Source organism: Mauremys reevesii, linkage group 15 (genome assembly GCF_016161935.1).
Source record: "Mauremys reevesii isolate NIE-2019 linkage group 15, ASM1616193v1, whole genome shotgun sequence".
NCBI lineage: Eukaryota > Metazoa > Chordata > Testudines > Geoemydidae > Mauremys > Mauremys reevesii.
The window spans coordinates 33,610,264-33,620,898 of record NC_052637.1 but is presented as its reverse complement, the minus strand read 5'-3'; the positions used below and the strand labels follow the sequence as shown (position 1 = coordinate 33,620,898).

Here is a 10,635-nt window from a genome sequence, read left to right as displayed (position 1 = left end):
CTTCGTTTGCCGCTTCATATATAACCCAAACACCGCCTCAGACATCCCTAGTCTCTCGGAATCTATATTAAATTGCCTCCCCCCTGATTTTTAACACTGCCTCCATTTCCCGCCCTACCCCCCCCCCCCCCAATAAAGCACGGTGACACTATTATTCGTGTAGTTATTTAGTTTGCAACCTCAGCTAGTGCCTATTTTAAAATAAAGTGGGAAGAAGCGTCTGGACTGTGCCGTCCAAAAAGCCGAGGGGGCAGCAGTGATTATCTCCTACCGCTTTTCTTCCTCGACCCCCTACAGAGGCCGCGGAGCTATTCCAGCCCCAGCTGCTCACCGGAGGCGGCCGCCTTGTCGCGCGCCGCCTACCCGGGGGGACGCTGCCTGCCTCAGCCGCCGGCTCGCGCCTGTGCGCGCGCGCTCTGCCTCGCCAAGCGCCCGTGAGCTCTGCTGAGAGCGTCCTGGAGCCCTCAGCAAAAGATTCCCCTCCGCGAGAAGGCGACACCCACTCCCAGCCCTAAGAGCAGCGTGATGGTGCTGTAAGGTCTCCCCAGGGGGCTGCAGCAAGCTGCTTGGAGCTTGACCTCTTTTGGGGGACTGCAGACAGGAGGGGCAATCCCCCGTGAGCTGAGGGGGGGAAAAAGACGGACGTTTTTGCGGGGTAAGTAAAAGGTTGCCCTAAAATAGTGTGTGTGTTTGTCTAAGGGAGGGGGAGGATCAATTGCGTAGAAGTAATGTGGGTTCAGGTCAGGAAAGCAATTACATACCCACTGCAATGCAACTACTTTTTGCTAACTCTTGGCTGTGTCCTCTTGTCACAATATCCGCACCCCAACCTGTGCAAACTTGCGTTTTTTTTAAATAAGTTTTAAAATACAGTCGCTTATGTCCCTCTGCGCGTTGGCACCCTATTAACCGGCCAGGTCATTGCACGCAGCTGCACCCCACCGCTGCTTGCCCTTTCACCGCGGAGACCTAAAGAGCAGGTTTTCATTTGGGGCGCGCGTATGTATTTTAAAATAAATTGAAACCCTACCGAGCTACGTTGTTTCTTTGCTTGGTGCTTCGGAGGCTTCATTAGCCTGAACAAACTGGTAAATGCAAATCAGAGATTGGAGGCGAACCCCACCACTCTTCTTTTCATCCCCCCCCCGCCCCGCGACGTGATTTCCCCTCTAACTTGGAAACAAGGCGAGGGAAAATCCGTAGACGTGGGAAGAACGACCCCTGCAGTTGCATTGCGGAAAATCTCGTTTGCTTGAAGGGGAATTACAGGAGCCAAAGCGTTTTTGGAAGGAGAACTGGGCTATGATACTGTGTTTTCTAGTTTGTGTTATGTACGTGAAATAACACGCATGGGGGTCTCATGCGTAGCAACGAGTATTAATCACCTTCTGATCACTTTGTAGAAGCAGGAAAGGAAACCCACCCTCCTCCTCCGGCATGGGGCTTTGTGGCAGTGCCCCGGTGAGTCGTGCAGAGTTCGGGGGTAACTTGCAGCTGGCTGCCCTGGAATAGAGACTCTCCGGACCGGATCAGTTGGCGTTTGTTGTCTATGTCTTATTGGGAGAGCTGGTGGATTTTTGTCTCACTCCTGGAGGAAGAGCCCAGGGTTGGTGGTTGCCGCCTTCTTGGTCTTTTTTGGAGGGTGAAAGAAGGGAAGGGATCTCGCTTGAGCCGTGCAGAGAGAGAGCTTGGACATGTGTTGTCAGCACATCTGGGGAATACAGTCTGCAAGTCCGAAAGGAGATTTGCTGGGATCGTTCAAACTGCGATATTGATCTTTGTTATTTCTTTTCGCCGAGGGATGCACTTGGCATGAGACTCGGAGGATGGAAATTGTTTGGGAGGTGCTTTTTCTTCTGCAAGCCAATTTCATCGTCTGCATTTCAGGTACGCATTGAACATGTAAGGGGGGGAAATACCATGCAGTGTATTCGGGTTTCGCCGTCCGTAGAAGTGCGAGAAATAAAAAAATAGCAGTGCTAATCGTGGCTAAATTAGTTTAAGAGATTCGTTAGGTGCCTTTGCCCCATTCTTTACTCTGATAGCAGTGCATTAATTGCGGTGCATTGGTTGCAATAATTAATTGCAGTGATTTGGTAGCACACTGGTAGTCATTCCTAACACACAGTGATTGCAATAATTAATTGCTACATTGCAGTAATCCCAGCATGTCATGGCTTTTACAGAGCTAAAACTCGGTTGATCTGGGGGCTTTAAAAGGATTGCAGTTCACTGGCACAGTTCTCATGTTCTGGTGTGCCATGTTTTTTAGGGGTTGCAAAAGATGGAATGGTAGTGAGCAGTGTGTTTACAGTGTGTGTGCATGTGTGTGCTGTAAAAGGATTTTTAAAAAAATCCCAAACAGTGTGGCTGGGAATCCTGTTTCAGACTCTTTCATTTCAAGGTTGCAAAGATCTCTATCATTCTGCAGAAGTCAGGTAATTTCAGTTGTCCTCAGAGCCTGTCCAGTTAATGAATAGGCATGGCAGGGTATCTAGTGTTAAGGATTAGAGCAATTTATTCTTAGGGAAAACACTCTTTTTTTTCTACTTAAAGAGCCCAGGTTAGTTCCTTAATTTGTCAGATCAGTCATGCTGGAATAATTATATTGTAGGAGCAACTGTGGGGGAGCCAGCCAGTTTTCTAGTTTGGGACGGCACCAAGGGGATCCAAGCTGCCTGATCTGCTTCTCTTCCCTGCAGGCTGCTTCTGCCCTGGAGTCATTGCATAAACCAGTGAATGGGAACTCTGACAGCATTGGCTGTTCCATTGCAGGGAGGGAGATCCCGCTGGGCCTCAGTGCAGAGCCAGGAGCGCTTAGCAAAACTTGCAGCTCCCCAGTGACCATAAGCATCTGCACCAACTCTCACTACCAGTCCTTGTACCAACTGGCACTCCCTGCACCAGTCCCTGGTCTAATCCGGCTTCTCAACTGCTGGATTGTCACCTCCTCCCCTCCCCACATTGGCAGTATCTATATCATTTTGCATGATCTGCACCTGCCTCACCTCTCCTCTTGCCCGGTAGTGCCTGCCTCAGCCCCCTGAGTAATCCAACCCCTTTTCCCTGCATTCATATCACTGGCATTTAGATTGGCACCCTCTGCACCTGGATGATGTGTCCTCTCGTACTGGCAGCATCTCAGGCTGCCCTTGTGCTAATCCACTCTCATATGTGCCACCTGGGTAACCCACCCTCTCACTCCTTAGACTGGCATGATTCCCCCACCCCCCAGCCTCTTTCATCCAAGCCTCAAACTTTGCTGTCTAACCTAGTGTGATTCGCCAGCTGTCTAGCACTTTTCAAATTAGACGTCATCTTTAAAAATAACAGCAATGGAATAGTGAATTCCTTGGTGTGAGCATGGGAAGGAGGAATATTCTTGTCACTTTGAAGATTAACGTCTGGAGATGGTCACAGGATAGTATCCCCTGATCTCAGCGCCACCCGCTGCCACCCAACCAAAACCCTGCTTCTGAAACTGAGTGGGATAGTCCTGCAGGGGCTCTTTTTGCTCTCCATCTCCCTCTAGCACTGAGAACAGTGGGATATCCATCCTTTATTTTTTAAGGAATACAGTGAAGTACTGGCTGCTTTTTGCTGTGTGGCCTCAGATCGTTTGCTTTAACCTCATACAGGATGTTTACATACTTTTAGCCTTCAGTTCCATATATTTTCCCCAGGAATCCTCCTTTTTCATGGATTCTTAGTACTTGTCATTTCAGAAAGAAGGATTAAGATCTGCCTATATCTGCTTGGCACTAATGCTTCATTTCTCCCCCTCCCCCCCGCCTTTTTGTATGCACTATGCTGTGTTAGGGAAGCATATACAGTGATCATTTGATAATGCTTGAGGTTCAAGAAGGCTTTGAATCCTGTGGAGACTTGTCCCAAATTAACATGTATTCCAGAACTTTATATTCCAGGTTATTCCAGAACCTTATATGTGTAGCCTGTCATGCAGTCTGCATGGTAATCACAAAAAAAGAAACTAACTGAGGAAAGTGCTCTAGTAATACAGTTCTTGCAAATTAAAAATAATTTACTTTTGTAAATTAACTATAGCATTTTTTCTTGACCAGTTATTTTAGTAATGGAGTATAAGATTGTGCTTTTTCTATTGGTGTTGTATACATGTATCTTTCACTTGCACTTATTGAGGGCCTGATTCAAAGTCCATTTAAGTCTGTGTGTGTCTTTCCATTATCTTCAATGAGTGTTGGATCGGGCCCTGTTTAACATAGTTGATATGTAACCAGAGGCTACAATTCAAAGCAACATCATTGGTTCTCAGCTGAATATGGAAAGCAAGGTTTCCTTACCCCATCTGTTGACTGGTTATATTAATAAACATAATAAAAATGTTTGGCTAGAAATGTATGAAACATTTATTTCAGGCAGTCTTTTGTGTGTTTATCAAAATATAACTTGTAGTGAATATAGCTTCTTACCCAGTTATGCACTTCTATTTAATCTTTCACATGAAGATTGCAGTCTTAACACATGCTTGCCACTTTCTGATGTCATAACCTCCTCCCTCCCATGTGACAGTTTGAGTATATTGGGAAAGGAAGACTAATAGGAAAGATCATTTATATCTCAAATATTGTGACACGCAGCTTTAATTTTGGTAGCATGTTAGTGGTGTTCCAGATAAGGAAACAGAGTTTCATTTACTAAAAGAAGTACCGGTACATTTAAAAAAAAAAAAAAAAAGAATGAATTCTTATTACATCATCAGGCACCTTCCACCTAATGTTCCTCTTTCATCAGTGCCTCAGTTAATGATATGTTGGGTTGGTCTGGGAAGAATGGTACTGAAATGCAGAAGTAAAACAATTGTGGTTTTATATACATTTGATTTAGTGACATTTATTTCAAAACAAGTATATTTGTTTGCACATGTTCTTAAACTAGATGTTTTTATTTTCTACAAATACTGAATTAGGATTTTGGCTTCTTGAAGCTATTTAAAAAGAGAACCAAGCTTTGATTGTGTGAATGATAAATAAGAACAGGCTTATTGGAACAAGAAAATCATTTTAACGCTATAGAAGGGAATGAAAACCCTCTTTAAAAAAATACTCTGGTGCATTTCTAATGCTTTTGTAAATAGTGTCTGTGTCTGATTCAAATGATCTTAAAGGTTCATGTCCTTTAATGATGCTATAGCATGGCATTGACAGAATGCTGTGCCAGTAGAGATGTTGTCCTTTAGACAGGATGTTAAAATAAGATCCCTTCTGGCTGCTATTTCAAGGGAGTTGCAGATAATCCTGACACTGAGTAAAAGGCAAGGGGATTATGGTCTGTGCTATCATGGCCAAAATTCCCTTCCTGTGTAATACTACCGTAGATTAATTAGCTGCAATGTTCACAGCTATGGGTGGGATGTTGCTGCTCACATAATGGCTGCCACATTTGCTTCTACAGTCACTTACGTAAACCTTGTGTAATGTTCTCATGATTTTAGACTTTTTTGCCAACCAAGCGTAATAGAAGATGCTCTTTTCAAACCTTTGCAGTATGTTAAACTTTTTTTTTTAAATGTAAGTTGTCACGTGCATTTACTGTTCAAGTTTCTGTTAAACAAGTTCTCTTTGGATCCATTCAATAGAAAAATTTGTGGAACTTGGATGCTCAGGTTCTTAGTGGCATACTGCAATTGTGATACACTACCTCATAATGTCCTTGGTCAATGAGAAGCTCATATAAATGAAATGCATTCAGTCCCCCAGAATTATCTGAGAATAGTCTCATTCTGGCTAGGAGTTTGCTATTGTCCTGACACATATGGCCCCTTTCCACCAATTCAGCAGGCAGCTAAGGCTTCCCACATGGAGGAATTCCTTGGTGGTCTAAAACTGATATAACCTCCCCTGGTATTGAGGGGAGGTGTGAGAGGGTGTGCTGGAGCACTGCTGCATGCCATCTGATCTTTAACTGGTGTTACGGTCTCTTGGAGGCGGTGACCAGCTGGCATAATGCAGAATAGCTTTTAAGGTGCTCTGAATTGTGCTGGGGGTTAAATTAGCTCCTGGATGGCTCCAGGATTTGAGAAGCACAAAGGGAACACAAAACCTACTTGGCTCACCCCATTTCCAGGCCTATATTTGAGCACCTAAAGTTGTAGGACCTGATATTGCTGTCCCACACCAGTATACTGCAGAAGTAAGTCAGTTGTAGTCAGTGGAGTTTCAATGTTGTAGATGTGAGGTAGGAATGAGTTCTGTCTAGTAGTTGCTATTGCTGTATTGTACATCAATAGTTCAGGACCAAAAACAATGGAAATTTAGTTACTCAGATATTTCTACAAAAGTGGATTTTTCTCATGATTTTGGTGATGGCAGAAGGCTGCGGATAAGTAAACAGTGTGTAAGGTTCCAGGGGAAAGAACTATGCATACATGGGAGTATATGCAGCTGATGTGCCATCATTAGACATAATGATCTATGGGAATATACAGCCAATAGTTTGGTATGATAAATGGCTTAGAGCTTTTGGCATCCTGTGTATGATGGCCTCTTGTCTTCTTGGGTCCCAGTCCTGTAAACTAAAGTGCGTGGGCAGGCCCTTAGCCTTGCACAGAGTCGATTGAAGTTAGTGGGAAATCTACATTGACTTGGGGCCTTCAATTTATATCCGACTGAAGGATCGAGGCCAGACATTTGCAGGGATTAGGAAGGGCTTTCAGTTCCTAAGACTTTCAGATTGGAACTAGTTGTATGATTTGACTGCTCTTCCTCTAAATGTTTTGAATGCCTCCTCATGTTGGAAGTGCCACAGATGTTTCATCTCTTTCAAAGGGTGTTAAGTTGCTCCTGTTTTTTAAATGCTACTGAAATGGCCTTGTCTGTTATAAATATTTTCATGTCCTTTTTATATTTTCAGCTATCATATTTGTTTCATTACCTTGCCAGCTACAACACATGACCAGATAGGTGGTAAAATTATGTACTTATTTTTTGCTGGTGTGAGTATATGGGAAAGGGAAGTTTATGAATAATCTTGCAGATGTTATAACAAACTGTTTTCTATTGGACAAATAAACCTGAAGGGAGAGAGCTGTAATCTCTGCTATTGGTTCACAAACAACTATGATTAAAATCTTCTATTCCTAAAGCTGTATCTGTCTTTTGGCCTTGCTATGTTAATGAATCTCATTGTTAATGAATCTGAACTAGACTCCAAGCATGCAAGACAAAATTAAAATAATAATCAGTACTTCCCAGTTGGAGGGCCTTGAAAGTGATCATAGATGTAGAAGACACTCATGACTCTAAGATGAATTTGAAAACAACTGTAACTAATGCTAGTTTCTCTAGTTTTGTTCTTGAGTCCACAAACAGTTTCAATCATATCTTTGGCAAACAACCTAGATGTTAAATCAAGGATTTAAATGGTGGATAGCTTTGCTTTTGCATAATTAATATTCCCTGTACACCATATAATATTTCCTGCTTACCATAAAACTAGTGTTTTGAATACTCCTGTGTGATTGGCAAAATGTTATTGTACATTACTGCTGCTTAAAGGTTGGAGAACGGATGCATTTGTAGCTTAAGCTATGCATCATTCCTGACCCGTTGATGACTAACATTCTTTTGGCAGGAAGTGAACCTCTTTCATGGTGTAAATGGAAATAGCAGGTCACCATGTTAGAGTTCTCGTCCAAAAAGGGGAAAAATCTCGAGTCCTTTTGTTTGTCAGGATCTTAATAATCAAATTAAATTCTTCTCTTTGGATAGCACAAATTAAGCCTGCTTGCATTTTTGTCTTGAAATCAGAGCTGTACTTCTCTCGGCTCTTTGGATCCCACGCTAATAGTTTTTTAGATGGCCTTGCAATCACTGTAGTGTCCAGGCCTTACAGTATCTTTAGAACATGACTGCTGATAGAAAAGTTTTATATATTTGTTTTATCTCCTACTTACTACAACCTTGTGCCATGGTCATAGCTGGGTAAGAGTCCTAGTTATGACGACCCTTTGACATCTGGGGATAAATTGATTATCTTGCTCCCATCCCTTTTTTATTCTATTTATAGTCCACGTTTGAGGAGTAGAAAGTAGAAGTAAAGTATTTAAATGGACTGTTCAGATTTGTTGTTTCTGCTTCTAGTGTAGTTATATTTGCATTGCTTGATGGCATTACAGTGCAAACATAACCATACTAAAAAGTGGTTGTCAACAATGGAGAATTCCAGCTAGCAAACAAAATTCCATTATGGTAGACGAAGGGTAATGGTAACAATAAATAGGAAATAAAAAAGGAATGATATTCTTTATAAGTACTGGCAGTGGCATCTTCTAGTGGGATTTACTGTTAGAAACCAACCCAAAGTAAGAGAACATCTAATTCTAATGTAACAACACAGATAATACCGTTCTTGCTGATGTAGCTATCTTACAGGGATGTTATGAAATATAATTACTGGTTATGAAATGGTTTGAGGTCCTCCAGTGAAATGTGCTAAAGGCAGATATTAATTATCATAGGAACTGCTGTATCATATTAAACTACTAGTCCATCTAATCTAGTATCTTGTCGGTGACCTGTGGCCAGTACTGGATGCTTCAGAGACAAGTGTAAGTCCCCCCACACTGGTTAACTGGGCAGTAACATGCCCGTGTAGGAAATTTCTTCTTAAACCCAGGTGCTGAATTGTTGACATGTCAGTTAGAGGAAGCTTGAGGCTATATCTATCTCTCTATCTCTCTATCTATGAGATGGATTGGATCACAGAAACCCTCTTGGGAGCTGCCACCCAATGTGCCAAGACTACTTTTACCCCGCTTTTCCTGCCATCTCAGGACTCCAGCACTCTGTCTGGCTCAGCAAGACACTCTCGTCTGCTCCAACAGAGACCCAGAGTCTGAATTACTTGCCCCAGTGCTGCAGGTTTACTTGAAGGCAGCTAACAGAAGTGTTCTTGTCTTTGACACTCAGATGCTCAACTCCCAGTGGGGTCTAAACCGAAATAAATCCGTTTTACCCTATATAAAGCTTATTCAGGGTAAACTCCTAAATTGTTCACCCTCTATAACACTGATAGAGATGCACAGTTGTTTGCTCCCCCAGGTGTTAATACATACACTTGAGTTAATTAATAAGTAAAAAGTGATTCCAATTTTTTCCAAGTATCCTGGGGTGGGTGGAGATGCTCTCTCTTTAGCCAGCTGAAGACAAAATGGAGGGGTCTCCCAGGGGTTTAAATAGACTTTCTCTTGTGGGTGGAGACCCCCTCCTCCTATGCAAAGTACAGCTCCAATATGGAGTTTAGGAGTCACCTGGGCAAGTCACATGTCCATGCATGACTCACAGTTTTTACAGGTAGCATCTGTTGTTTACATGCTACTTTGAACATCCTCAAGTAGACTTCTTATGTGGATGGGAGCATTCCAAGATCCATTATCCTTTAAGTGTTTCTTGATTAGGTTCTTAATTTCAACATTCCTTTCTCCAGGAACTGACCACATGCTGTGCTATGGTTATTTAGAAATCAAGCCAGTACACAGCCAACATTCATAGTATCGAATACAAAAATGATACATGCATGCATTAATACATTAATAATAATAATATATCTCTGTCCACATATCTATTCAAGTGACACCATCATAGGACCTAATCACATCAGCCACGCCATCAGGGGCTTGTTCACTTGCACATCTACCAACGTGATCTATGCCATCGTGTGCCAGCAATGCCCCTCTGCCATGTATGTTGGCCAAACCGGACAGTCTCTACGCAAAAGAATAAATGGACACAAATCTCACATCAGGAATCATAACATTCAAAAACCAGTGGGAGAACACTTCAACCTCTCTAACTACTCAGTGATAGACTTGAAGGTGGCAATTTTGCAACAAAAAAACTTCAAAAACAGACTCCAAAGAGAGACTGTTGAACTTGAATTAATATGCAAATTAGACACTATTAACTCAGGCCTAAACAGAGACTGGGAATGGTTGGGTCATTACACTAATTGAATCTATTTCCCTATGTTAAATTCTCCTCACACCTTCAATGGGTCATCTTAATTATCACTTCAAAAGTTTTTTTCTCCTGCTTCTGATAGCTCATCTCAATTGATTAGACTCTTCCTGTTGGTATGCGTACTTCCACCTTTTCATGTTCTCTGTATGTATAAATATCTCCTGTCTGTATGTTCCATTCAATGCATCCGAAGAAGTGAGCTGTAGCTCACGAAAGCTCATGCTGAAATAAATTTCTTAGTCTCTAAGGTGCCACAAGTACTCCTGTTCTTAATACATTCAGTAGATTATAACCTTTACGGAGATGTGTTACATGGCATATGTAGCATAAAACACATTCTAAGCATATTTCGATAGAGCCTTATGGGAGGTACCGTCAGAATATAGAATGACATTCACACCCACTTGATAAAGCCCCTTGGCACTGCTATAATGATGGAAAGTCGTTTTGGGGTAAATGAGAAACCCGGCCCATATCTGGCAAGCTGTTGTGCATGGCAGAGCCCTGCGCTGCCTCTAACTTCAGTGGGGCTCCATCTAGGTACAAAGGGGTCCACCCACACAGTCTTGGGGCACTACTAGACTTTACGCTAGTTTAGTATTTGCCATTTACTCAGCTTGAAAAATGGAAAGAAACT

General features: G+C 42.5%; 1 protein-coding gene across 3 annotated transcripts in view; it reads left to right on the top strand.

Annotated features, from left to right (window-relative positions):
* The first annotated feature begins 106 nt into the window (after nucleotides 1–106).
* The window catches only part of CA10 (carbonic anhydrase 10), a 313,290-nt gene continuing 302,761 nt past the window's right edge, over nucleotides 107–10,635 (top strand). For 2 of the 3 annotated variants that reach the window (XM_039502164.1, XM_039502162.1), the window contains exons 1-2: nucleotides 107–655; nucleotides 1,404–1,887. In XM_039502164.1, coding sequence (XP_039358098.1) covers nucleotides 1,827–1,887 — 61 coding nt within the window. In that variant the 5' untranslated portion in view covers nucleotides 107–655; nucleotides 1,404–1,826. The remainder of the gene's footprint in view (nucleotides 656–1,403; nucleotides 1,888–10,635) is intronic. The other variant, XM_039502163.1, reaches the window with a different exon arrangement.